The sequence below is a fragment of the Chiroxiphia lanceolata genome (genome assembly GCF_009829145.1).
Source record: "Chiroxiphia lanceolata isolate bChiLan1 chromosome W unlocalized genomic scaffold, bChiLan1.pri scaffold_60_arrow_ctg1, whole genome shotgun sequence".
Taxonomy (NCBI): domain Eukaryota; kingdom Metazoa; phylum Chordata; class Aves; order Passeriformes; family Pipridae; genus Chiroxiphia; species Chiroxiphia lanceolata.
In genome coordinates, this window is record NW_022476506.1 from 56,995 (window position 1) to 81,282 (window position 24,288).

At 47.9% G+C, this 24,288-nt stretch overlaps 1 protein-coding gene and 2 long non-coding RNA genes across 3 annotated transcripts in view; 1 reads left to right on the top strand and 2 right to left on the bottom strand.

Moving 5' to 3' along the window:
- Nucleotides 1-3,206, bottom strand: part of LOC116781574 (spermatogenesis-associated protein 16-like) — an 18,543-nt gene extending 15,337 nt beyond the window's left edge. Inside the window, exons 1-3 of the mRNA XM_032677230.1 lie at nucleotides 2,934-3,206; nucleotides 1,964-2,044; nucleotides 478-891 (exon numbers count right to left, since the gene is read on the bottom strand). Coding sequence (XP_032533121.1) covers nucleotides 478-891; nucleotides 1,964-2,044; nucleotides 2,934-2,948 — 510 coding nt within the window. The 5' untranslated portion in view covers nucleotides 2,949-3,206. The remainder of the gene's footprint in view (nucleotides 1-477; nucleotides 892-1,963; nucleotides 2,045-2,933) is intronic.
- On the top strand, nucleotides 2,992-5,843 carry LOC116781576. Its single transcript, XR_004354911.1, has 3 exons — nucleotides 2,992-3,157; nucleotides 3,354-3,443; nucleotides 5,524-5,843. It is a non-coding gene; the product is annotated as an uncharacterized LOC116781576 (long non-coding RNA).
- On the bottom strand, nucleotides 4,595-20,597 carry LOC116781577. The gene is made up of 3 exons (XR_004354912.1): nucleotides 20,363-20,597; nucleotides 5,508-5,724; nucleotides 4,595-4,757 (listed from the first exon to the last, which is right to left on the bottom strand). It is a non-coding gene; the product is annotated as an uncharacterized LOC116781577 (long non-coding RNA).
- Between the last annotated feature and the right edge of the window lie 3,691 nt (nucleotides 20,598-24,288).

Here is a 24,288-nt window from a genome sequence, read left to right on the forward strand (position 1 = left end):
CTGAGGGGTTGATCCCAATGGGACCTGTCCTGTCTCATGCAGAAAGAAAAGGATTACTGCCTAGCTCTGGTGGCATCCTCTGTCTTCAGAGGAAAAGAAAGAAACAGAGGACATGATGGGAATGCCATAAAGGGAAAAAAGGGACTCAAAGGGACCTGTTGTTCAAGCAAAATATTAAACATTTGACCCAGGTAGTGCAGGGGCAGCTGGGGAAGAGTGGGAACTCCCCTGATTATTGAGAGGTCATTTGTTGCTGATAGAGCTGGGATTAAAGAGGGGAGAAGTTTTTCCCCTTTATGGGACTTCAATTTCTTCCACACATAAACACAGTCAAGGACTTGGAGAAAAACACAAAAGCACCTGAGATTCTTTGGTTTAAGTTGAGCCCCCACCTTCCTTCGTTGTTGGTTTTTTTTTTATAGCTCTTAATTTTCAGATTTCACACGAAATCACACCGATCCCTCCCCGTTCCCGTACCTCCAGAGCCGTGGAGAATTTGGCTGCCGCTGCCGCGAACTGCTCCTGCCTGTACCGAGCGCTGCCCTCCTGCAGGGGCAGCTGAAGCCGCGCGTCCACGCAGTGCCAGGGGCTGCCCTCGGGGGGTTCGGCCGGAGCCCGATGTGCTGGTGGGGTCACTCCAGGCAACGCCAACTCGCCGAACCCAAACTCGGTGTCTGCCTCGTCGGCGCAGACCAACTCAGCTTCTATTTCCCTGAGTTTGCACGGAGGGATGTGAAGTGGAGGGCTCGGGAATATCCCCGCACCAGGCTCCAGTTGTGCTTCTGCTTTTGTCCCAGTCAGATTTTCGTGGCTGTCTCCTTTAGTTTTGCAGTTTCCTCTGCCTGTGCCAGCCCTGTGTTGTTCTTTGTGTTCCTCTGCCTCCTGCCACACCTGCCAGAGAAGGAGCAGGAGGTGAGGAGAGAACTGTGGGATTTTAAGTAATTTTATAGAATCAAAGAATGGTTTGGGTTGGAAGGGACCTCAAAGATCATCTCGTTTCAACCCCCTGCCATGGGCAGGGACACCTTCAACTAGCCCAGGTTGCTCCAAGCCCCGTCCAGCTGTCCTTGAACATCTCCAGGGCTGGGGCAGACAAAGCTGCTCTGAGCAACCACCCTCACAAGGAGGAATTTCTTCCCAATACCCAACCTAAATCTCTTCCAGCTGAAAGCCACTCCCCCTTGTCCTTGTCACTGCTTGCCTTTGCAAAATGTCCCAGGAGAGCTCTGGTTTGTTTCAAAAAGTGATTTCTGAAAATGCTTTGCATTTAAAATCCTTTGCCGTGGATTTTAGCACCAAACAAGATGACATTAAGGGGCAATATGGTAAAATTAGTTGCCTTCCATTCTTTTAACTTTACTGAATGTATTTGGATAAATAGATTTGGAACATGTTAAATTAAATTAAATGAAAAAAAAAGGAAACAGAAAGAAATAAAATCCAAATAACTGCAAAAAAGTCTTTTCACAGTCATGAAATGGAGATCTAATGCTCCTTCTTTACTTTAGCCTGGTGTGAGGAGGACAGGTGTTCTGTCCTGTTCCAAAGCACCATCTGAAACACCTCTTCTGATCCGAACGAGAATGGTGTCCATTCATGGAGAACCAACTGCAAAATCCACTTATATGTATTAAATCTATTTGTACACTAAGCACATTGCTTGTGCTTGGTACATTTATTAGTGTGATTGCAATAAAGTTATACAGAGCCACCTGAAATCAGGTTCCTGTTTTAGTTGTACATGTTCCCTGTCAAAGACGTTAAGCCGACCGAGCAGAGGAAAGGAGTCTCCTTTGGGGTAAAATGGCAACACAGAAATCAAGCCCACAGAAATGAATCCCACCCAGGGACAGACAGGAAATCCATGGCAGAGCAGCTTCAGCCTTCCAGGGTTCCTGCAGTTCTCTTCCCCCTAAACCCCATTTAAAAACGGTCCTAAGTCATTCAGCACAGTTGTACTCACCTCAGGGGCTCTTGAGGAAGATCCCTCTTGAGGAAACATGTGTGAAGGGAACCACTGGCTCAGTCCAAGCCCCTGAGACACCTGGAAGAGCACAAGTATGAATACACTCAGATTGCATGGCTGTCCCTGAGGCAGGGAGGGACAGCTTTCCCCCTTGCCCCACCTCAGGAATTCCAGCTCAGCTCTTTCTTCACTCCTTGAGAATACTTTCAGTCCAGTAGTTTAAAAACAGAACAAACAGAGCCTGCTGGAAGGTGTCTTGCTAGTATAGAACACCAGAAAGGAAGCTGTTCAGAGCCCCATTCAGCCTGGCCTCGAACAGTTCCAGAGATGGGGCAACCTGTGCCAGGGGCTCACCACCCTCACAGGGAAGAGTTTCTTCCCCATATCCAATCTATGCCCACCCTCTGTCAGTTTGAAGCCATTCCCCCTAAACCTGTCCCTGCAAGTCCTTGTCCCAAGTCCTTCTCCAGCTCTCCCTGTGCCTCTTCAAGATGCTGGAAGGGGCTCTAAGGTCTCCCTGGAGCCTTCTTCAGGCAGAGCAGTCCCAACTCTCTCAGCCTTCCCCACAGCAGAAGTGCATCAGAAGAGCATCTTCTGATCATTCCTGTGGCCTTGTCTGGGCTACCGAGAATCACCTGGGAGATGACTGGAAGAAACCCACTGAGGTCTCTGGCAGTTGCTGAGGCTGGGCTGTAAATTGGGGTGAAGGGAATGTGATGAAAAGCTGCTCTCTCATCAGTGCCCAGTGCCTCCAGCGAGGCAGTGACAGAGGAGGAGGTGTGGGTGTCCTCAGGGAGGAGCCCTCCATCCCTCCCAGCCCTGTCCCCATGGCCAGCACCAAAGCTGCTGCCAGCTCTGGAACAGCAGACTGTTGTTCCCAAAGGGAACCATTCCCCACGGGACAGCCCAGGCCCGCCTGTGCCCCCTCTGGGCCTGGCACAGGGAGAGCTGCACCTTTCCCCCTCACCTGCTGGGTCTCCATCAGCCGTTCTGGCAGTTGCCGGGTTCAAACGCCGCATCTGGGGCGGTTGGGGAGGCCCAACTGCCTCTGGCCCCACACCTGCCCTGCCACCCCTGTCCCCGCAGCCCTGGGGGTCCCCACAAACATCGGTGGTGCACACTGGGCACTGTTCGTGCTCCAGAAATGCTGCTCGGCAACGCTTTGGTGGCTCCAGGCCCAATTCCAGTGGGGTCAATTAGAAACTGCCAAGTCAGCCCTTCCTCCCCCTCCTGGTGTTTGTGTGCAGCTTGTCAGGGGCTGACACCGGGCTGGGCTTTCACCTTAAAGTGATTCCAAGCGGGATTTTCCTGTGGGAACAGCTATCAGGATGGTGCTGGTGGGTGGCACTGAAAGGGTTGTGACTCAGGTCCGAACATGTCATTTCAGGCCCAGTTTTCACAGCTTCTGAACACAATTCTGCTGAAGTTAAACACAGATTTTGATGGTCGATCGCTCTGAAAACCAAACTCAGAACTGGTAACAGCTTTCATTATGTCTCAGGCTGGTGTTGTCCAGAATTAGGTTTAAAGTCAGCTGGAAGGGCATTTCAATGTGTTTTTTCTGCAAATACTGCAGCAAAATGAAGTGGTACATTATGATAAAGTAGGTTCTGTTTTATTTATGTCTTACCTTCATGCCTGGGAGTATCTGACTTGAATAAAATTCATTTTTAAATGGACCTCAAAGTTTAAATAATTCAAAGTAATTTTCTTCCTAAACAAGAATGTCTTTGTGTGTTCTGCCATAAAAAAAAAGGAGGATGAGCTGTAAAATACCTTGGGAAATATGGACTTGCTTGTTTGTTCCTATTCTGAATGGCCAACTGGATAAATCCTGCTATGGTTTGGTGCAGAAACCCAAGTCCATATTTCTTTTGTACCTCAGAACTTGCAGAATGGTTTGATTTTTTTTTTCAGAAACCTTCTGACAGTAAAGAAAAATGTGGTTTGTCTTTTTGGTATAGCAGAGTTTTGTGGGTTTTTGTCTTTTAATGTATTTATGTATTTATTTTTATTTTTAATGACTCTTAAATCTTGCACTTTATTAATAGTGGCTACAGTAGAATTAAAATAAATCCTTAGCTGCAATGTGGAAGCTATAAATTTAGCAGCCACTTGCCCTGCCCTGTTGTGTCATTGCTCTGTGTGAAGCCACTGCTGCCAGGGGTCCCTATTTCCCTGTTTGTGAAAATTCAGTGGCATTGTGCAAATGTCAGAAAGGGAGGGTTCATTACAATTAAATTTATTGCCTGAGCTGTTCTAGTCTGAGTGTTTGAAGCTTGTTTCCTAACATTGCTGTTTTTCTCAGCTTCTGTTATTATTTGTGATTTTATAATGAAATGTCCTCAGATATAATTTTGCAAGGTTCTGTAATCAGCTTGCTATTTTCCTCTTGGATTTCTTCGTGCAGGGACAGAAATGAATGCAGTGTTTTGAGTGGGAACCCTTTAGATAGGATTCCCTCAGCAGCAGCTGATTTTTGCACATCTAAATAGAGGTAACAAGGAGGAGTAAGGTAGTGAGTGAGCACAGGAGAAAGACTTGGGAATCTAAGTGGAGGTTTCCTGCAGGCAGCAACGCTGAACAATGTTGTCAAATTGAAAATGTACAAAATACACCAGTAGCCAATAAGAAAGGATATAGAATTGTTACAGTGACACTTAAATGCTGTTTATTTCTTTCATCCAAAGAAATTAAGTAATGCTGTGGTTGCTGTACTTGGGAGGAGTGGAAGGTCTGTGTTCACCAGGCTGAACAGCTTTATTCTGGAGTGAAAGCTGAGTGCTGGATGCTGAAATAATTTCATAGAATCACAGAGTATGCTGAGCTGGAAGGGACCCATCAGGATCATCATGTCCTGGCCCTGCACAGGACTCCCCAACAATCCCACTATGTGCCTGAGAGCACTGTCCAAACATTTCTTGAACTCTGTCAGGCTTGGTGCCGTGACCACTTCCTTCAGGAGCCTGTTCCAGTGCCCAAGCACCCTTTGGGTGAAAAACCTTTCCCTGATATCCAGCCTAGACCTCCACCAACTCAGCTCCAACCATTTCCTTCAGTCCTGTCACTGGTCAGCACAGAAAAGGGATCGGTAGCTGCCCCTCCACTGCCCCTTGTGACAATGTTGAAGACCCCAATGAGGTCTAACCTCAGTCTCCTCTTCTCCAGGCTGAACAGACCAAGTGACCTCAGCCACTCTTCTTAAGGCTTCCCCTCCAGACCCTTCAGCATCCTTGTGGCCTTCCTTTGGATGCTCTCTAATAGCTTAATGTCTTTTTCATATTGTGGTGCCCAAAACTCATGTTCAGCTTGCCATTGACCAGGACCCCCAGGCCTCTTTCTGCAGCTGCTCTCCAGCCTCTCATTCCCCAGTCTATCCACACAACAGGGTTGCCCTGCCCCAGGTGCAGAATCTTGCTGTTGCCTTCATAATGTTGGTGGTGATTGCCCATCTCTCAAATTTGTCCACATCTCTGCAGGGCCTCTCTGCCCTTGGTGGGGTGAACAGCTTCTTCCAATTTATTGTCATTGGCAAACTTACTCACTATTCCTTCCAGTCCTGTGTCCAAGTCATTTATGAAGATGTTGAAGAGAACTGGGCTGAGGATGGAGCCCTGCAGAACCCCACCAGTGACTGGTGCCAGCCTGATGTCACCTCATTCACTGTAACTCTTTGTGCCCAACCTGGGAGCCAGTTGCCCACTCACCACGTGATGTGTTTATCCAGCTGTGGTCTGGACAGTTTGTCCAGAAGGAAACTGCAAGACACAGAATTGAAAACTTTGCCAAAATCCAAAAAGATTACATCAACTGGCTTCCCCTGATTAACCCCGTGAGTTGCCCTGTTGCAGGAGGCAATCCGGTTCAACAAGAAGGACTTTCCCCTCATGAAGCTGTGCTGGCTGTGACCAATGACTGCATTGTCCTCCAGGTGTTTTTCAGTGCTTCCCAGAATATTTTTTTCCCATGATTTTACCAGGCACTGAAGTGAGACTGACATGCCTGTAGTTTCCAGGGTCCTCCTTCTTGCTCTTCTTGAAAACTGGGACAATGTTTGGCAGCTTCCAGTCAGCTGGGACCTCTCAAATCCCAGACCTGACCTTTGAGGGCAGTAATGGTTAAAAGAATAACTAAAAATCTCCTGATTACAAGTGCTACCTTTAAGGTAACAGAGTACTGGATATTTCCCAAATATTTTGGAGAAGAGCCTGAGGTTGGTGGCTGCAGTAAGTAGCCCCTTGTTTATTTTGAATGAGTCTTGGAGCAACCTGGTCTAGTGGAAGGTGTCTCTGCCCATGGTAGTGAGTGGAATGAGATGGTTTGTAAAGTCCTTTCCAACCCAAACCATTCCATGACTCCATGATCTAGGTGACTATGGCAATGCACGGAATTCAACTGGAATTGCAGAGCCTTGGCTCTTGGGTGAAGGACAGGGTCACTTGCAGGGGATAAAGTTGTCTGCTGCAGTAATTAGGTACAATTAATAATGTTTGTTCAGAAGCAATTCACACACAAGGGTTCGCAGCAATGACTAGTCTGAGCTATAACTTTGGAATTAAACAAAGTCATTGTAGGTAAAACAATCCCTTCAAAGCCTTTGTAAGGTGGGACTCTGTAACCTCACAGTGCACAAGTGAACTGCCAGTGAAAGTCAGGTTTGAAAAAAAATTCTTAATCACGTGAATTTGTCATGGTTTACAGAAAGAAAAGTGTAGAAGCCTTGCTCAAGTGAGGGCTCATCAGTGGCATGGTTTGAAGCAGTCTCCTTTTTCTTTGAAGGAAATGTTTTTCTGGGCCAACATTCTCCAGCTTCCAGTCAGCTGGAGCCTCTCCAGATTCCCAAGATGGCTCAAAAATCATCGAGACAGGTTTTGCAAGGACATCAGCAGCTCTTTGAGTATTCTGGGATGAATCCCACCAGGTCCCATAGATTTGTAGAGATCCAGTTGGAGCAGGAGTGAAGCCAGGTAAAACCTGGAAAGCGAATTTAGTCGAGCAATGTAAGGATTAGGGAGAGTTAAACACAAAGGCTTTAAGCAAGGCATAGAGAACTTAGTATTAAGAAATAGCGGAGGCAATAAATTCACTAGAATACAGGACACTCTGACATAAGAGAACACAAGCATGAACAGAAAGAACTAAAAATGCTAGCACACACGAAAAAGGATATATGGAGGAATAACAAAAGGAGATAAGGAAAGAGACAAGCCAAGTAATCAGGTACCCTTGCCAGATACTGAAAATCCTTGCCAAATGCACGAGGAAACTACCCAAATTAGGGAAGGTTCAAAAGTTTATGAAGATGATGATGAAAAGGACACGAGTTCATGATGAAGGACAACAGGAACTCCCACCAAAGTTCTCCCCAAATTAGAGACCACGCCTCAAGCTCCGCCTCGACTCCGCCTGTTATGAATATTAAAAGTAGATGTTGCAAGATAATGAATATTCATAATATGTGATGTAATTGCTTGGCAAAAAGTGTATAAAAAGCTCAGTTGTAAGTTTCTTGAGCGGAGCAGTGTGTCCAGGGCGACCTGGCTGCTCCCCGGCCGTAAAATAAATACCTCCTGCTTATTGACTGAAAATTCTGTCTCTGAGCAGTTCTTCTGCGCCTTTTGGGGCATAAAATTGGCATCAGGAGCTCCTGCATAATGTCAGGGTCAACTGGGAGTTGATCATTCAGTCACATCCTCCTTCCTGCATCCACCTGCTCCAGCATGGGCTCCCCCATGGGCTGCAGGGGGGTCTCTGCACCCCAATGCTCCCCCATGGGCTGCAGGGGGGGTCTCTGCACCCCAATGCTCCCCTGTGGGCTGCAGGGGGGTCTCTGCACCCCAATGCTCCCCCATGGGCTGCAGGGGCACAGCTGCCCACCCTACTCTGCCCCACGGGCTGCAGGGCCTCAGCTCCAGTGCCTGGAGCACCTCCTGCCCCTCCTTCTGCACTGACCTTGGGGTCTGCCTTGTTCCCATGTTCTCACTCCGCTCTTCCCTGGTTGGAATTCTTCTGCGCAACAACCTTCTGTTCTTAAATATGTTATCACATCAGTGTTACTATTACTCCTAATTGGCTTGGCCTTGGCCAGTGGCAGGAAGTCCCTCCTGGAGCCAGCTGCCATTGGCTCCACAGGACAGGGGAAGCTTCTGGCAGCTTCTAACAGAAGCCACTCCTGTAGCCCCCCCCGGCCCCCCCGCTACCAAAACCCAGCCACAGAAACCCACTACAGTCCCCCATGTTTCTGGCAGCTTCAACTCCAGTTGAGCTTTGGCTGCATGAATTTTCTCCCTGCAGCAGCGAGCAGCATCTCTGTATTCTTCCCATGCCACTTGACCTTGCTTCCACTGGGCACACACCTTCCTTTATTGCCTTATCTCCAAGAGGAGATCCTTGCTCAGCCAAGCTGTCCTTCTACCTTCCCTGCTTTACCTAATTCCCTGAGCAGCCTGAAGTCTCCTCTCCTCATGTCCGGAGCTGAGGTCTCACTGGCACTTTTCCTCCTGCCAACAGAAATTTTAAACTTGATCACTTCATGGTCACTGTGGCCAAGACAGCCACCAAGCTCCACTTTGCTCACAAGATCCCCTCTGTTGACAAGCAGCAGATCAAGCAGGGCATTCTTCTGAGTTGGCTCCCCTAGGGGCTGTTCCATAAAGTTGTCATCCAGGTTTTTTAGGAATCTTCTGGTCCGGGTTTTACCAACCCCCAATTAATTTCAGGCAAATTGAAGTCCCCCATGAGGACTTGTTCAGGGTCTGGTTCCCAGGACATCACCAGCTCATGTGCAGCTCCTCTCCCGGGGGTCCTCTGCCCCGCAGGGAGTTGGGACTTGAGCACAAGTTCTGTGAGGAGAGGCTGAGGGAGCTGGGGTTGTTTAGTCTGGAGAAGAGAAGGCTTAGAGGCGACCTCATCACTCTCTTCAACTACCTGAAGGGAGGTTATAGCCAGGTGGGGGTTGGTCTCTTCTCCCAGGCAACCAACAATAGGACAAGGGGACATGGGCTCAAGCTCTGCCAGGGGAGGTTTAGGTTAGATGTTAGGAAGAAATTCTTTACAGAGAGGGTTATCAGGCATTGGAACGGCCTACCCAGAGAGGTGGTGGATTCACCATCCCTGGAGGTTTTTAAAAAGAGATTGGACGTGGCCCTTAGTGCCATGATATAGTAATTGGAGTTGGATCAGGGGTTGGACTTGATGATCTTGGAGGTCTTTTCCAACCCAATCTATTCTATGATTCTATGATTCTATGAGTGGCTGTGGAAGAGGATTTCATGGCTCAGGGCCGGGACTGCCCCGAACTGGTCGCGACCGTGCGGGTGGGGGCAGTGGGAGAACGCGAGGGAACGGCCTCGGTGGGGCTGATCCTGGACCCTCCAGAGCAGTTCCCGCTCCCCTGCTGACCCCAGCATGATAAAATCACTCACTGCCCAGAAGCAAAATCCATTTAAAAATTCGTAATGAAAAGTGTCTCTGAAAACGGGATAAATGAAACTCTCTAACACTATTTTTTAGTATCAGAGAGCACACAGGGTGTGTAGCAGATAATTTCAACCCCCCTACACATACCCCCTTTCAGAACTTTTCTCTTATTTATACAGATTTAGCAAACAAAAAAGTTAATGTTCATTGGTTCTAAATCACATAATTCTCTTCATTAATTAGTATTTTCTCCTCTATTGATTATTGATTTCTCACTTCTCGTGCTAATTAGTCCACAGTTTTTGTCCTTTTATTCTCTTTTTCCCAGGTAGAGAGTTTCCAGCACGTTCTGAATTGTCTTTGTTAGTCTCTCCTTTATTTTTTGCTCTCTGCAGCGTCCTTGGAGGGCTATAAATTCTGCATTCTAGATGTCCATTTTTCAGCCCCCCCCGGCTTTTTTCATTGAAACTTAGTTAGTTTAGCAAAACTTAAAGTTTCAGTGATTTTCCAATCAAACTGTTACTATAAAATGGCAAATATAAATATATAGTTAAGCTGTTGTGAGAAATGTCTTGCTATTTAATTTAGAAAGATTCAATTACCTGTGAAACAAGGGAACTGTAACGACAAGGAAAGTTTTATTTGCAGCGTGCACTGGGTCCACCTCACACCGATCTCCCGGGGAGGAAAGACCCTTTGTGTTTAAATTTCACGCATTTTATAGTTTTACAAAATCCCACCCCTTCAGGTCAGTTTAATATATTCATTTTTGCCTCAAAAGGTTTTTTCTCTGAAAAGTGAAATGTTCCTATTGGCTGCAAGGCATCCCCTGTCAAAATGACGGATCCTCCTTTGTTCTCAGCCCATGGAGAGAGGCCCCTGTGCTCAAAAATGGCCAAATGGCCAAAAAGGTTTTCATTTTCAGGAGCTTTATATTTACCTAAAGGCAAAAATTCCCTTTATATTTGCCTAAAGGCCCAACTTCACGATATGCCTATAAGTTTTCTGCAAAATTTGTTTGTAATAAAAACCGTATTTTTATTTCTCACACTATACATTCACTTATGAACAAACTTTTCTGAACCAAAAAAATCCGCTTCAATTCTGAATAAACTTCCGTTGTTTTTTAGAGATGGAGAGTCCCAGTGTTGTAGTTTTAGTTAACAAGAACTCCAGTAATGAATATTCATTTCCATTGTGTCATCCGAAGCAGCTGGGGCTGCTCTCTCCAGTGCTTGCAGAACAGTTCTCCACCCCGGGAACAGAAAAAAAAAAAATAAAAATAAAGGAAAACTGGAAAGGGGAAGTGGGGGGGGGAACGGGGGCTTATTTAAAGTCTCTGCTGGGAGCAGGACTGCGTGGTGCTGGGGGCTGTGGGAGCCTCCCGGCCTCAGCCACTGCTGCCTCAGCCCGGGGGCTGCCCCATCTCAGCTGTAGCTGTGTTTTCCTCAGCCCTGTGATATATAAATAATTGTGATTTGTGAAACAAATGGGTGATTACATCAAAATAAAACAAACGGATTGTAAAACTCTATTACACCCCCATAAAGAAATAAAACAGACCCTTACAAGGTCAAGAGGCCTAAAACCTCCTTACTATCCTAAGAATAAAATACAGTAGAACTTTAAATCTTTAGGCGCCTGTTCGTCCAAGAATGCATGAATTATGACTGGTTGTAGAGATAACCCTTTTAGCTTTAGCTGTAAGAAACCCCATATATTAAATACTTAGCAAAAACCTGTAGAATGTAGATGTGTATGATATAATTAATATGCATGAAGTAGCTAAGATAAATACTAAATGTATCCTGTAGTAGGGGTGTGCAGATTTGGGAAATTGGTCCCCATTTCTGTCACCCAGCCGGCTGCTTGCTTTTTCCATATAATAAACTATTATTCAAAAACTTATAGAAACTCAAGACTTTGTTTATCACAGCCCGGAGGTTTTTTTTTACCTCAGCCCGAAGCCATTTTCTTTTCCACCCCGACCAATTTTCCCCTCGGCCCGCAGTCGTTTTTGCCTCAGCCTGGAAGGATTTTTGTCTCAGCCTGGAGCCATTTTCATCTCAACCCTTGTGCCCTGCTGTTTCGCCTCAACCTGGAGCTGTTTTCACCTCAACCTGGAGCTGTTTTCACCTCAGCCAGGAGCTGTTTTCACCTCAACCTGGAGCTGTTTTCACCTCAGCCTGGAGCTGTTTTCACCTCAACCTGGAGCTGTTTTCACCTCAACCAGGAGCTGTTTTCACCTCAGCCTGGAGCTGTTTTCACCTCAGCCTGGAGCTGTTTTCACCTCAACCTGGAGCTGTTTTCACCTCAGCCTGGAGCTGTTTTCACCTCAACCTGGAGCTGTTTTCCCCTCAACCTGGAGCTGTTTTCACCTCAGCCTGGAGCTGTTTTCACCTCAACCTGGAGCTGTTTTCACCTCAGCCTGGAGCTGTTTTCACCTCAACCTGGAGCTGTTTTCCCCTCAACCTGGAGCTGTTTTCACCTCAGCCAGGAGCTGTTTTCACCTCAGCCTGGAGCTGCTTTCGCCTCAGCCAGGAGCTGTTTTCACCTCAACCTGGAGCTGTTTTCACCTCAACCTGGAGCTGTTTTCACCTCAGCCAGGAGCTGTTTTCACCTCAACCTGGAGTTGTTTTCACCTGAGCCTGGAGCTGTTTTCACCTCAGCCAGGAGCTGTTTTCACCTCAGCCAGGAACTGTTTTCACCTCAGCCAGGAGCTGTTTTCACCTCAGCCTGGAGCGTTTTCACCTCAGCCAGGAGCTGTTTTCACCTCAGACAGGAGCTGTTTTCACCTCAGCCTGGACCTGTTTTCACCTCAGCCAGGAGCTGTTTTCACCTCAGACAGGAGCTGTTTTCACCTCAGACAGGAGCTGTTTTCATCTCAGCCAGGAGCTGTTTTCACCTCAGACAGGAGCTGTTTTCACCGAGGGCCGAGGGCCGCACCACCTCAGTTGCAGCCATTTTTGCCTCACCCCAGGGGCCACCTTACCTCCAAAATCATCGGCATAACAGTGTAATAGATTAGTAGTAGTAACGTAATTTACTCATCAAATTAGTAGTAGTAAAGTAATTTACTCATTCAATGGTATTGCATGTTATATTTCTATATATATATATATTATTGTAATCAATGTTCTGTTTCGCCCCCCCTGTGCATGTCTGCTGAGAAAAGAAACACAACAGCTTTTTATACATTTGGAAGGAGTGAGTTTCAAAAGTTATCTGTCATATACACTCTTTGAGAATTGGTACGAAGTCTGCCTTATCTAAATAGACATTTGGTTACCTATCCCCTATTTTTATTACTATAGAGTAGTTACATGAAGCTTTATCATTTCAATCAGTTGTTTTCCCCACTCTCTCCTGTCTCCCTTGCAATGCTACGAGCTAACAGCTTTTCTTTTCCCGATTTCCTTGTCAGTCCTTTATCTTATTTGTTTACATAAGCCAATTCCCCTTTATCTTAATGGCCCAAAATTGGGCAGGTTTCTATTTGCAAGCAGTTACAATTTGCAAAGTCATATTTCATGCTAACTTTCAACTAATATGGCTAAATTTTTATTTTATTTTGTCTTGTCTTTATTTCAGGCCATGCCTCAGGAGTCCTTTGTCTGAAGGATTGGTTTTTCCACTGACAGACAGAGTGGGAGCTGCTTTTGTGGTTTTTTTTTCAGCTGTCCCCTTTTTCCCCCCCCCCACCTAGGGAATTGGGACTTTGTTTTGTTTCTTTTGAAAGTTTTGATTGCACCATTTGTTGTTTATTCACATTTGTTAATAAAAAGCTGTCCTCTTCCTTTTCCACGCTTTTCACTTGCAGAATCTTAATTTCAAAGTGGTAATCTTGTTAAACTTAGACATTTAGTGGTGCCCAAATTGTGGGGCTTGACTAGAGGAAAGGTGGAAAAGGAATAAACTCACTTGTCTAATTACCTGTGTATTGCATATAGAGACACCATCAGCCATCACATGGTCCATCTTCTCTTGGCATTTGGTTGTGTACATGGTTTTTCCATTTACAGATCACTGCTTAAAGATGGATACCACGGCTACAATAGTTGTGGCTGCTATTAAGTTTGTAAATTGGTACCAGTGGCTGAAAAATTCTGGTCCCGTAGTTCTCTTTTGGAATATATATAAATGGATGCATTACTACCATAACCCAGGTTTCTATTTTTGGGGTTTTACTGATAATAGTACCTATTTTGGGGGAGAAACGCAGGCAAATACTTTTTCCCAACCCTTCACCCACTTCTCACGTGGCCCTACCACAGTAGCTTCTGAAGGGCTGAATTTTCCCCTGGACATTAAAGATATTCTGTTCTTGATGATGTTTTTGCGGTGTTTGTTCAGTGTGGCCTACCCAGCATTTAGAGATAGGGTGAGGTTGTCTTTGGTAACTGCCCCAAGATCTACCCCAGACAAAAGGGACCCTACTCAGGCACCTGTCCAACAGCCTGCCACTGTGCTACAGCCTACCACTGTGTTACAGCCTGCCACTGTGCTACAGCCTGCCACTGTGTTACAGCCTGCCACTGAGCTACAGTCTGACACTGTGCTACAGTCTGACACTGTGCTACAACCTGCCAGTGTTACAGCCTGCCACTGTGCTACAGCCTGCCACTGTGTTACAGCCTGCCACTGTCCAACAGCCTGCCACTGTCCAACAGCCTGCCACTGTGCTACAGCCTGCCGGTGTTACAGCCTGCCACTGTGTTACAGTCTGCCACTGTGCTACAGCCTGCCACTGTCCAACAGCCTGCCACTGTGTTACAGCCTGCCACTGTACTACAGTCTGCCACTGTGCTACAGCCTGACACTGTCCTACAGCCTGACACTGTGTTACAGCCTGCCGGTGTCCAACAGCCTGCCACTGTGCTACAGCCTGCCACTGTGTTACAGCCTGCCACTATCCAACAGTCTGCCACTGTGCTACAGCCTGACACTGTCCTACAACCTGCCACTGTGTTACAACCTGCCACTGTCCAACAATCTGCCACTGTGCTACAGCCTGCCACTGTGTTACAGCCTGCCACTGTCCAACCAGTTGCCACTGTCCAATCACCTGCCATGGCCCAACAGCCTGCCATAGACATAAATCACCCTAATTGGATGGGAGTATGGGAGGAGATAGGCCAGGTGCTGAAGGAATAGTCTCCCCCAATTGTTTGGAAGCTCTCCCCTGATCAAACACAGATCCCCTGTAAGGTTGCTGAGTGCCTGAAAGAACATTAGTCCATAAATTCCAGAGATGGACAGCTTATAGCAGTGAGCTGGACCTTAGCCCATGCTTACTGCACCATGGTATGGACTGTGCATCACCAGCTGCAGTCAGAATGGAAAGACAGTGGAGCAGAGAAACCAATAGACATCACAAGTGCTCAGTCCCCAGTCACCCCAGAAGGGAAGTCACAGCCAGCAGAAGTGGCCCCAATGCAGAGGAAGAAGTATAAAGCCAAGTCAATACGCCCAGTTAACGAGGACGGGGAATCAGGACCTTCACAACCAGTGGAGGAACCAGAGCCTGAGATCATTCCCGAATCCCTGTCATGTGACCAGCTCTGCAGTATGTGGAACGACGTTATTTGACACCAAAACGAGCCCATTTTGACCTGGCTGATTCAAGTGTGGAACCATATGCATGAAGGATTGCCACTCGATTGTGGCATATTGAGGGATGGACCCACGTGGTGTAATGGAATCATTTATTACAGTTCTTTCACGGTTTATATACCTCGTTACATCACCAGTAAATTCCTGTTAGTAATTTTTCTCTATATCTACTTTTCAGTAAAGCATTCACTGTCCATGAGAAAATTACTCCCAGTTAGTTTTCCACACACAAGGATATATTGCCACGGTCCGAGGGTAGGTGTAGGACCGAGACAGCAATAAGGGTCACAACACAAGGTAGAAGGTCAAAGCTCTCTCTCTTTATTGAGGGTGAACATGGGTTTATATAGGGTTTGGGTAGAAGGTTCTAGAAAACTGGGTGGAGCGTGGGATAGACAGCCAGGGGAACAAATGAGGGAGAGAACTTGGGAGAAGAGGGAGGAACTTGGGATGAGCCGGGGAAAACCGAGGACCAATGGGAGCTCACTCCACACTGCAGCACATTCCAGCCAATCAGAGGGAGGAGCAGGAAAGCAGGGAGCAAACAACTCAGGACAAGTCTGGACATGTACAGGTAATACATATAAATGGGGTGTTATATTAACAGTTTTTAAACCACATCAAAACTTCAAAAGTCCATTCAATAAATTCTTCTTAATTGTGGTATACTTGTCTCCACGCTTTGAATCTTTCCCAGTCCGAATCTGGGTCCTCCACAATACATCTCACCACGTCCACATTTATCTTGCCAAGTTCCCCTTCTAAGTTTCTCCCAGGGTCATATAATCTTGGTTCCCTACACTTGATGGCAACGAAGCAAGATATTTGGGATCCCTGGCCCAGGATGTGGGTATTGAGCAAGCATTCATGAGGGAGTCAAAGCCCTTTTCTCTCTGGGAGCGACTTCTAACAAGTGTGAGAGAGAAGTTTGTGTACAGAGACTTCCTGCAGAAGCATCTTCATAACACGGCCTGGAAGACCACGGAGGAAGGTATCTAACGCCTGAGGGAAATGGCGACTGACTGGGGACTGTTAGAGATACTTTTTGAAAAGGATGGGCAACCCAGCCACAACCCCGACGACGTCAGCTGTACGTCACAGATGTGGTGGAGCCTTTCACAGCAGGGGCCACCTGTATACACCAGTTTCCTGGCATCATTGCACTTTGAAGAAAACAGAGAGACAGTGGGCTCTGTAATGAATAAACTCAGGATGTTCGACAGCACGGTCCACAGCCCGTTATGGACCCATATCTCCACTATAGAGACATTGGCTGAGGGCCTCAAGGCACTGACTACAGAAGTAAAAGATATGAACAGAACAAACTTAGAGAGGAGATGAAGGAAAACAGCTTCCACATGACACCAGTGTGAACCAGAGCCTCTGAGGTCAGAGCCAGACGTTCCCCAGTTAGAGACGGCAGACAGACTCCGCGAACCGAGCTGTCAGTCATGTCCTAGTCAATCATGGAGAAGATGTGAGACGGTGGGACAGGAAACCTACCCGTGCCCTAGAAGCCCAAGTACAAGAGCTGAAGGAGAGAGAAAAAGGGAAGTCAATGAGACAAAGTGCAGTACTGGTACCCCATGGGCAAGGATCTGACCCGCTAGAAGGTACCTCCCGAATGTATCCACAGCTGTGATGGCCCCAACCAAGACCAGTGTTAGAGGGGCCCTGCCTCCAGCCAGGTAGAGGCATGGGACAACCGTGTCTATTGGACTGTGTGGATCTGATGGTCTGGCATGTCAGAGCCACAAGAATACCAGGCTTTAGTTGACACTGGTGCTCAATGCATGTTAATGCCCTCAGGACATGTGGGACTGGGGACTATTTCCATTTCTGGGGTGACAGGAGGGTCTCAAGAGTTGACTCTGCTGGAAGCTGAGATGAACTTGACTGGGAAGGACTGGCAGACACACCTCATTGTGACTGGTCCAGACACCCCATGTATCCTGGGCATTGACTACCTCTGGAATGGATATTTCAAAGACCCAAAAGGACATAAATGGGCCTTTAGAGTAGCTGCTGTGGAGACAGAAATGGCTAAGCAGATGAATTCATTAGTGGGCCTGAGAAGGGAACCCTTCTGCTGTGGGACTGTTGAAGGTTGAGGAACAGCGAGTGCCAACTGCCACCACAATAGTGCATGGTCGGCAGTACCGAATGAACCGAGACTCTGTGATCCCCATCCATAAGATGATCCGTGAGCTGGAGAGCCAAGGGGTGATCAGCAAGACCCATTCACCCTTCAACAGCCCCATCTGGCCTGTACGTAAGTCTGATGGGGAACGGAGATTGACTGTGGACTATTGTGGCCTGAATGAAGCCACCCTGCCGCTGAGTGCCACCGTTCCAGACATGCTGGAGTCCAAGGCAGCAAGGTGGTACGTCACTACTGCCATTGCAAATGCATTCTTCTCCATTCCCTTAGCAGCAGAGTGTAGGCCACAGTTTGCTTTCACCTGGAGGGGTGTGCAGTACACCTGGAACTGACTGCCCCAGGGGTGGAAACACAGTCCCACCATCTGCCATGGACTGATCCCAGCCACACTAGAGAAGGGTGAGGCTCCAGAACACCTGCAGTACATTGATGACATCGTCGTATGGGGGGACACAGCAGAGGAGGTTTCTGAGAAAGGAAAGAAAATCATCCAGATCCTCCTGGGAGCTGGGTTTGCCCTCAAAAAGAGTAAGGTCAAGGGACCTGCCCGAGAGATCCATTTCCTGGGGGTGAAGTGGCAAGATGGGTGTTGTCAGATCCCAACAAAAGTCATCGACAAGATCACAGCAATGGCCCCACCGACCAGCAAGAAGGAAATGCAAGCCTTCCTGGATGCCACAGGTTTCTGGAGGAGGCACATCGCCGAGTACAGCCAAATCGTAAGCTCTCTCTACTTAGTAACCCATAAGAAGATGATTTCCAGTGGGGTCCCAAACAGCAGTGAGTTTTTGAACGAATCAATCAGGAAATTGCCCATGCTGTAGCCCTTGGGCCAGTCAGGACAGGACCAGATGTGAAGAATGTACTTTACTCTGCAGCTGAGGATAATGGTCCTTCCTGGAGCCTCTGGCAAAAGCTGCCTGGAGAGGCCCAAGGCCGCCCACTTGGATTCTGGAGCCGAAGCTACAGAGGATCTGAAGCCAACTACACCCCAACAGAGAAGGAGATCCTAGCGGCTTATGAAGGAGTGCAAGCTGCCTCGGCAGTGATTGGCACAGAAGAACAGCTCCTCCTGGCACCTTGATTACCGGTGCTGAGCTGGATGTTCAAGGGAAAGGCACTCTGTATGCGTCATGCCAGCGATGCCACATGGAGTAAGTAGATTGCCCTGATCATGCAGTGCACCCATATTGGAAATCCGAATCACCCTGGGATCCTAGAAATCATCACAAACTGGTTGGAAGGTGAGAATTTTGGTCTAGCAGATGAAGAAGGAGAGCAGGTAGTATGGGCTGAGGAAGCTCTGCCATACAGTCAACTGCCAGAGGGAGAAACATGCCACACACTTTTCTCTGATGGTTCCTGTCACATTGTAGGGATGAACCAAAAATGGAAAGTAACCATATGGAGCCCCACATGACACGTTGCAGAAGCCACTGAAGGAGAAGGGGGATCGAGTCAATTCGCAGAGCTCAAAGCCATCCATTGGACATTGTTGAATGAGAGAAGTGGCCAAAGCTTTACCTCTACACTTGCTCGTGGATGGTGGCCAACACTGTGGGGATGGTTGGATAGATGGAAGAAGGCCAGTTGGAAATGCAGAGGGAAACCCATCTGGGCTGCCAATATGCGGCAAGACATTGCTGCCCAGGTAGAGAAGCTGATTTTGAGAGTCCACCACATAGGTGCCCATGTGCCCAGAAATCAAGCCAGTGAGGAGCATCGCAACAATGAACAGGCAGACCGAGCTGCACAAGTCAAGGTGTCACAGGTAGACCTGGATTGGCAGCACAAGGGAGAGTTGTTCCTGGCATGATGGGCCCATGATGCCTCAGGCCATCAGGGCAGAGATGCCACTTACAGATGGGTATGGGACCAAGGGGTGAATCTAACCATGGACACTATCTCCCACGTTATCCATGATTGTGAGACATGTCCTGCCATTAAACAGGCCAAGAGACTGAAGCCCCTATGGCATGGTGGACGTTGGAGTAAGTACAGGTACAGGGAGGCCTGGCAGGTTGATTACATCACACTGCCACAAACCCGCCAAGGTAAGCGCTACGTGCTCACCATGGTGGAAGCCACCACTGGATGGTTGGAGACACATCCAGTGCCCCATGTCACTGCCTGAAATACCATCCTGGGCCTTGAAAAGCAAGTCCTGTGGTGACACGGCATCCTAGAGCAAACTGAGTCAGATAATGGGACCCATTTCAAGAACAGCTTAGTTACCACCTAGGCAAAGAAGCACGGCATCGAGTGGGTGTATCACATCCCACACCATGCAGCAGCTGCAGGGAAGGTTGAACGGTGTAATGGACAGTTGAAAACCACTCTGAAGGCATTGGCTGGAAGGACTGTCAAGCACTGGGATCAGCACCTAGCAAAGGCTACGTGGTTGGTCAACACTAGAGGCTCCATCAGTCGAGCCAACCCTGCCCAATCAGAGTCCCTTCACACTGTAGATGGAGATAAAGTTCCCGTAACACACCTGAGAGGTATGTTAGGTAAAACAGTTTGGATTAATCCTGTCTCAAGCAAAGGCAAGCCTATTCAGGGGTACGTTTTTGCTCAAGGACCCGGGTGCACCTGGTGGGTGATGCAGGAAGATGGAGAGACCTGATGTATACCTCAAGGGGATCTTATCTTCGGGTGAACTGTCCATATCTCCATGCCTGTATCTGTATTTGTATCTACACATTTGTAAACATATATATAACTAGAATAATGCATGCACGTATATAGTTAAAAGGTTTAATTTGAAATAGTGGTAGTATGAAAAAATTTGGGGTGGATATTGTCATAGTTCTATACCTTTTTTGTTTTTTCCTAGTGAATTTTTTCCATACCGAAAGCTTCTTGCTAGCAAGCTAAGACACTGTTGTTATGCAAGGCCAGGGCTTAATGACTGCTTCATTGAAATGCTAAGTGACCTCAGCACATCAGCTAGACAGAAAAGAGAGAAACCATTTCCCCCCCTCCCCCCCCATAGCTACAGCTGGAGGAGGGAGAGCTCAGGTTTGTTTTCTTTTTTTTTTTCTTCTTTTTTCTCTGTCCCTTGGTGGGGGGGAGGCGACTTTGTTTTTTTTGGTGGGATCTCAGGAGTGGTGTGGGGAAGCGAGCTTTGAGTTTTTTCGCTTCCGACTCCCTCGTGTCCTGTTTTGCCTACGGGACTGTTGCTTGCTTGTTTGTTGTGTTACCTATATAAATATATATACATATTCTTTAGTAAACAGTGGTTATTTTTCTTTTCCAAAACTTTCAGCTGGAGCTTCTTAATTTCAAAGTTGTAATTGTTCGGAGGGAGGAGCTTGGTTGTTTTTCCCATATCCTGCTCTCCTGGAGGAACGTTTCTATATCATTAAACTAGAAAATACGATAGGCCATGACATCAAAAAGGGGTCCATGGAACACAGGTGGGGCTGCACTGTGATGGTGTGGGGCATTGGTTCTTAGATTGTCAGGGCCCATTCTGGAATGGAGTGGATGGATCGTGACATCACAAAGGGGTCCATGGCCCACAGGAGGGCTGAACTCTGACGTTGTTGGGCGTTGGTTCTTTGGTCTCCAGGGGCCATTCCGGAATGGAGAGGATAGGCCATGACATCAGAAAGGGGCCCATGGAACACTGGTGTGGATGCACTGTGATGGTTTGGGGCCTTTGTTCTTTGGTTACCATGGCCATTGCAGAATGGAGAGGATGGGCTGTGACATCACAAAGGGGTCCATGGCACACAGGTGGGGTTGCACTGTGGGGGTGTGCTGCAATGGTTCTTTGGTTGCCAGGGGCTATTCTGGAATGGAGAGGATAGGTCATGACATCACAAAGGGGTCCATGGCACACAGGTGAGGCTGCAATGTGCAGGTCTGGTGCTTGGTTCTTTGGTTACCATGGTCATACCAGAACAGAGAGGATAGGAAGTGACATAACAAAGGGACCCATTGAACATGGGTGTGGTTTCATTGCAGGGGTGTATGGTGTTGGTTCTTTGGTTGCCATGGGTGACTCCAGAATGGGAGGATAGGCCTAGATATCACAAAGGGGCCCATGGCACATGGGTGGGGCTGCAATGTGGGGGTGTGAGGTGATGGTTCATTGGTTGCCAGGGACCATTCCGGAATGGTAGAAGACAGGCTGTGAGGTCACAAAGGGGCCCATGGCACACGGGTGGGGTTACAATGTGGGGGTGTGGGCCATGTGCTCTTTGGTTTCCATGGGCTATTCTGGAATGGAGAGGATAGGCCGTGACATCACAAAGAGGCCCAAGGATTGCGCTGCACTGTTACATTGTGGAGCTTTGGTTCCTTGGTTGCCAGGGTCTAATGGAGAGGATAGGCCGTGGCATCACATATGGAACACGGGTGAGGCTGCAATGTGCAGATCTAGTGCTTTGGATGTTTGGTTTCCAGGGTGTCATAGTTTGAGACCCCCAAAAATCCAATTTCTGAGTCCAAGCCCCCCTCTCACAATTCATCCCAGTGTGAGAGAGGTTTTCTAGACACAACACAAGACTCAATATGGGGGGGAGGGAATTTTATTACAATCAATACACAAATAAATATTATAATACATTATATACACAATCTTAACTATCTCTCCTATGATAAAGCAGTATTTACATTGGATCAAATCTTTTTTTCCTCCAGTAAAAGTCCAGAAGGGAAGAAGGAAAGATCCTTTCCACATTTAGGGCAGCAGTCTCTCTCTTCTTCCATGCAGCAATCGTAGCTGAAGCTGTAGCTGGATCTCTTTCCATTACACACGAGGGGGGTCTCCTCTTACCCCTCTCGGCCCTTCGACTCCAATCGAAGGTCTCTCCAATCGAAGGTCTCTCTCTCTCTTGTGGACTGCAATAACCGGGACAAAGGTTCACTTCACAACGTCATATCACGAAGTGCAGGGATCTTCGTGACAGTCCCTTTCCTCGGGGGATTCAAACTCCCCTGAGTCAGAACGTTAGGGCAGCTTTCAGTTGAAAGTCTTTGCCTCAAGTGTTCTATCAGAGCTCCCTTGCTCTGTCTCAAAACTGCCAGCCTGGCAGCAGCAGCGGGGGCGCGAGGCCACTTCCCTCGCATTCCTTCTGGACATCCCGGTCCAGCTTCCAGGATGTCTTGAGCTTCCCAGTTCCTTTCTCCGGTGCTGCTGCACTCCAAGACTCCCCTCAAGTAGGAGTCCATCCCCTCCTCCCAGGAGGGGTCTCAGAGGTTTTGGGGGATTGATTCAGTTCTTACCCCAAAACTGTCTTTGTTGAGCTTTCTCTGCTCTGTTGCCGGCCCTCTCTCTCTCTCCTTGCAGGATATCTCTCTGCATTGCTACATGCTGTCTTTGCTGCTTCCCTCTTATCTCTTTTGGCCTTCGGCCACAATTCTCTGCTCAGTGCTGCCTCTGCCGCTGCTCCTGCTGCCCACTCACACTGGAGAAAGACTCTCTGCTTTTTTAGTCACAGAACTCGGTCCAGTTTAACACTGTTTCCGAGTTTCTGCAACCCTCCAGCTGGGGCTGGGGGGGGCCTAGCCCCCAACGGGGCTCCTGGCCTCTCAGCTCTTCACAACATGGCCACTTCTCCTTCAACTACCTCATCACCTTCTTTTCCGGTCTGGTGTGATATATTTAAATTTTGCAGGGGCGCTGATTGGATCAACATCAAGACACCACCCCCTCGGGGGTTACCATTTTTTTAACTCCAGGGGGAAAACCAACTTTTTTCCCCACCACACAGGGCCCATTCCAGAATGGAAAGGATTGGCTGTGATATCACAAATGGGCCCATGGCACAGGGGTGGGGCTGCACTGTGCTGTTGTGGGTTTGATTGTCAGGGGCTATTCCGGAATGGAGACAATAGGCCATTATGGCACTGAGACACAGACCAACCAGACTGTTTGCAGTATGGTAAATCAGTTTATTCAAGGGCAAACATGCCTTTATATACCCTCCGTGACATCATGTGGTATCTCCTCAGGGTTCTTAGCGAGTCCTTCCAGTGGGCATGCTTTGTGGAGTCCTTCTCTGGGGGCTTGATGCAGACTACATTTCTCATGCTTCCTTGTGACATCTTCCTGCACAACGTGAACCCTTTCCCCTACAGGCCATTACATCACAAAGGGGGCCATGGCACATAGGTAAGGCTGGATTTGTGGGGTGGTGGGGTGTGTGTGCTGCGGTCCAGGATTTGTGATTAGTTGGGAAACTGTAGATTTCACGTCTAATTTATTGTATTATATCATGCTTTCTTCCTAATGCATGTAAATTCTGTTTTCTCATTGGTTGATGCTTGATGCAGTACCATATATGGTTATGTTCCGCCCCCATTTCTACTGATTGGATGTAATTTGCATGCTCCGCCCTTGCTCCTCCCCAGTTACTCCCCTTGTTCCAGCAAGTTCTGCTCCTGCCCTATAAAAGGCAGGAGCCATGTTAATAAAGACTTCCATTTTGCACCCTACATCGAAGTGTCCAAACCCTCATTCCTATTGGGCCATTGGGGACGCTGAGGCTCCCGCATGTGTGTTCTTCGGTTTCCAGGGACAATTGTGGAATAGAGAGGATATGCTGTGACATCACAAAGGGCCCCATGGCACACAGGGGTGGCTTTACTGCAGGGGTGTATGGCGTTGGTTCCTTGGTGTCCAGGGGCGATGTCGGAATGGACCGGACAGGCCGTGACATCACCAAGGGGCACATGGCACACAGGAAAGGCTACAGTGTGGATAAGTGGGGCGTGGGTTCCTTGGTTTCCAGGGGCTATTCCGGAATGGAGAGGACAAGCCGTGACATCACAAAGGGGCCCAAGGCAAATGGGTTGTACTGCACTGCGTGGTGTGAGGTGTTGTTTTTTTGATTTCCAGGTGCTATTCTGGAATGGAGAGGATAGGCCGTGACATCACAAAGGGGACAAAGGCACATTGGTGGGGCTGCACTGTGGGGTTTTGAGGCTTTGCTTCCTTCGTTGCCAGGGGCTATTCCGCAGCGGTCATGACAGGCCATGACATCACAAAGAGTCCCATGGCAGACACGTGGGGCTTCACTGTGGGGGAGTGCAGTGATGGTTCTTTGGTTCCCAGGGGCTATTCTGGAATGAAGAGGATAGGCCATGACATGACAATGAGACCCATGGGAGACACTTG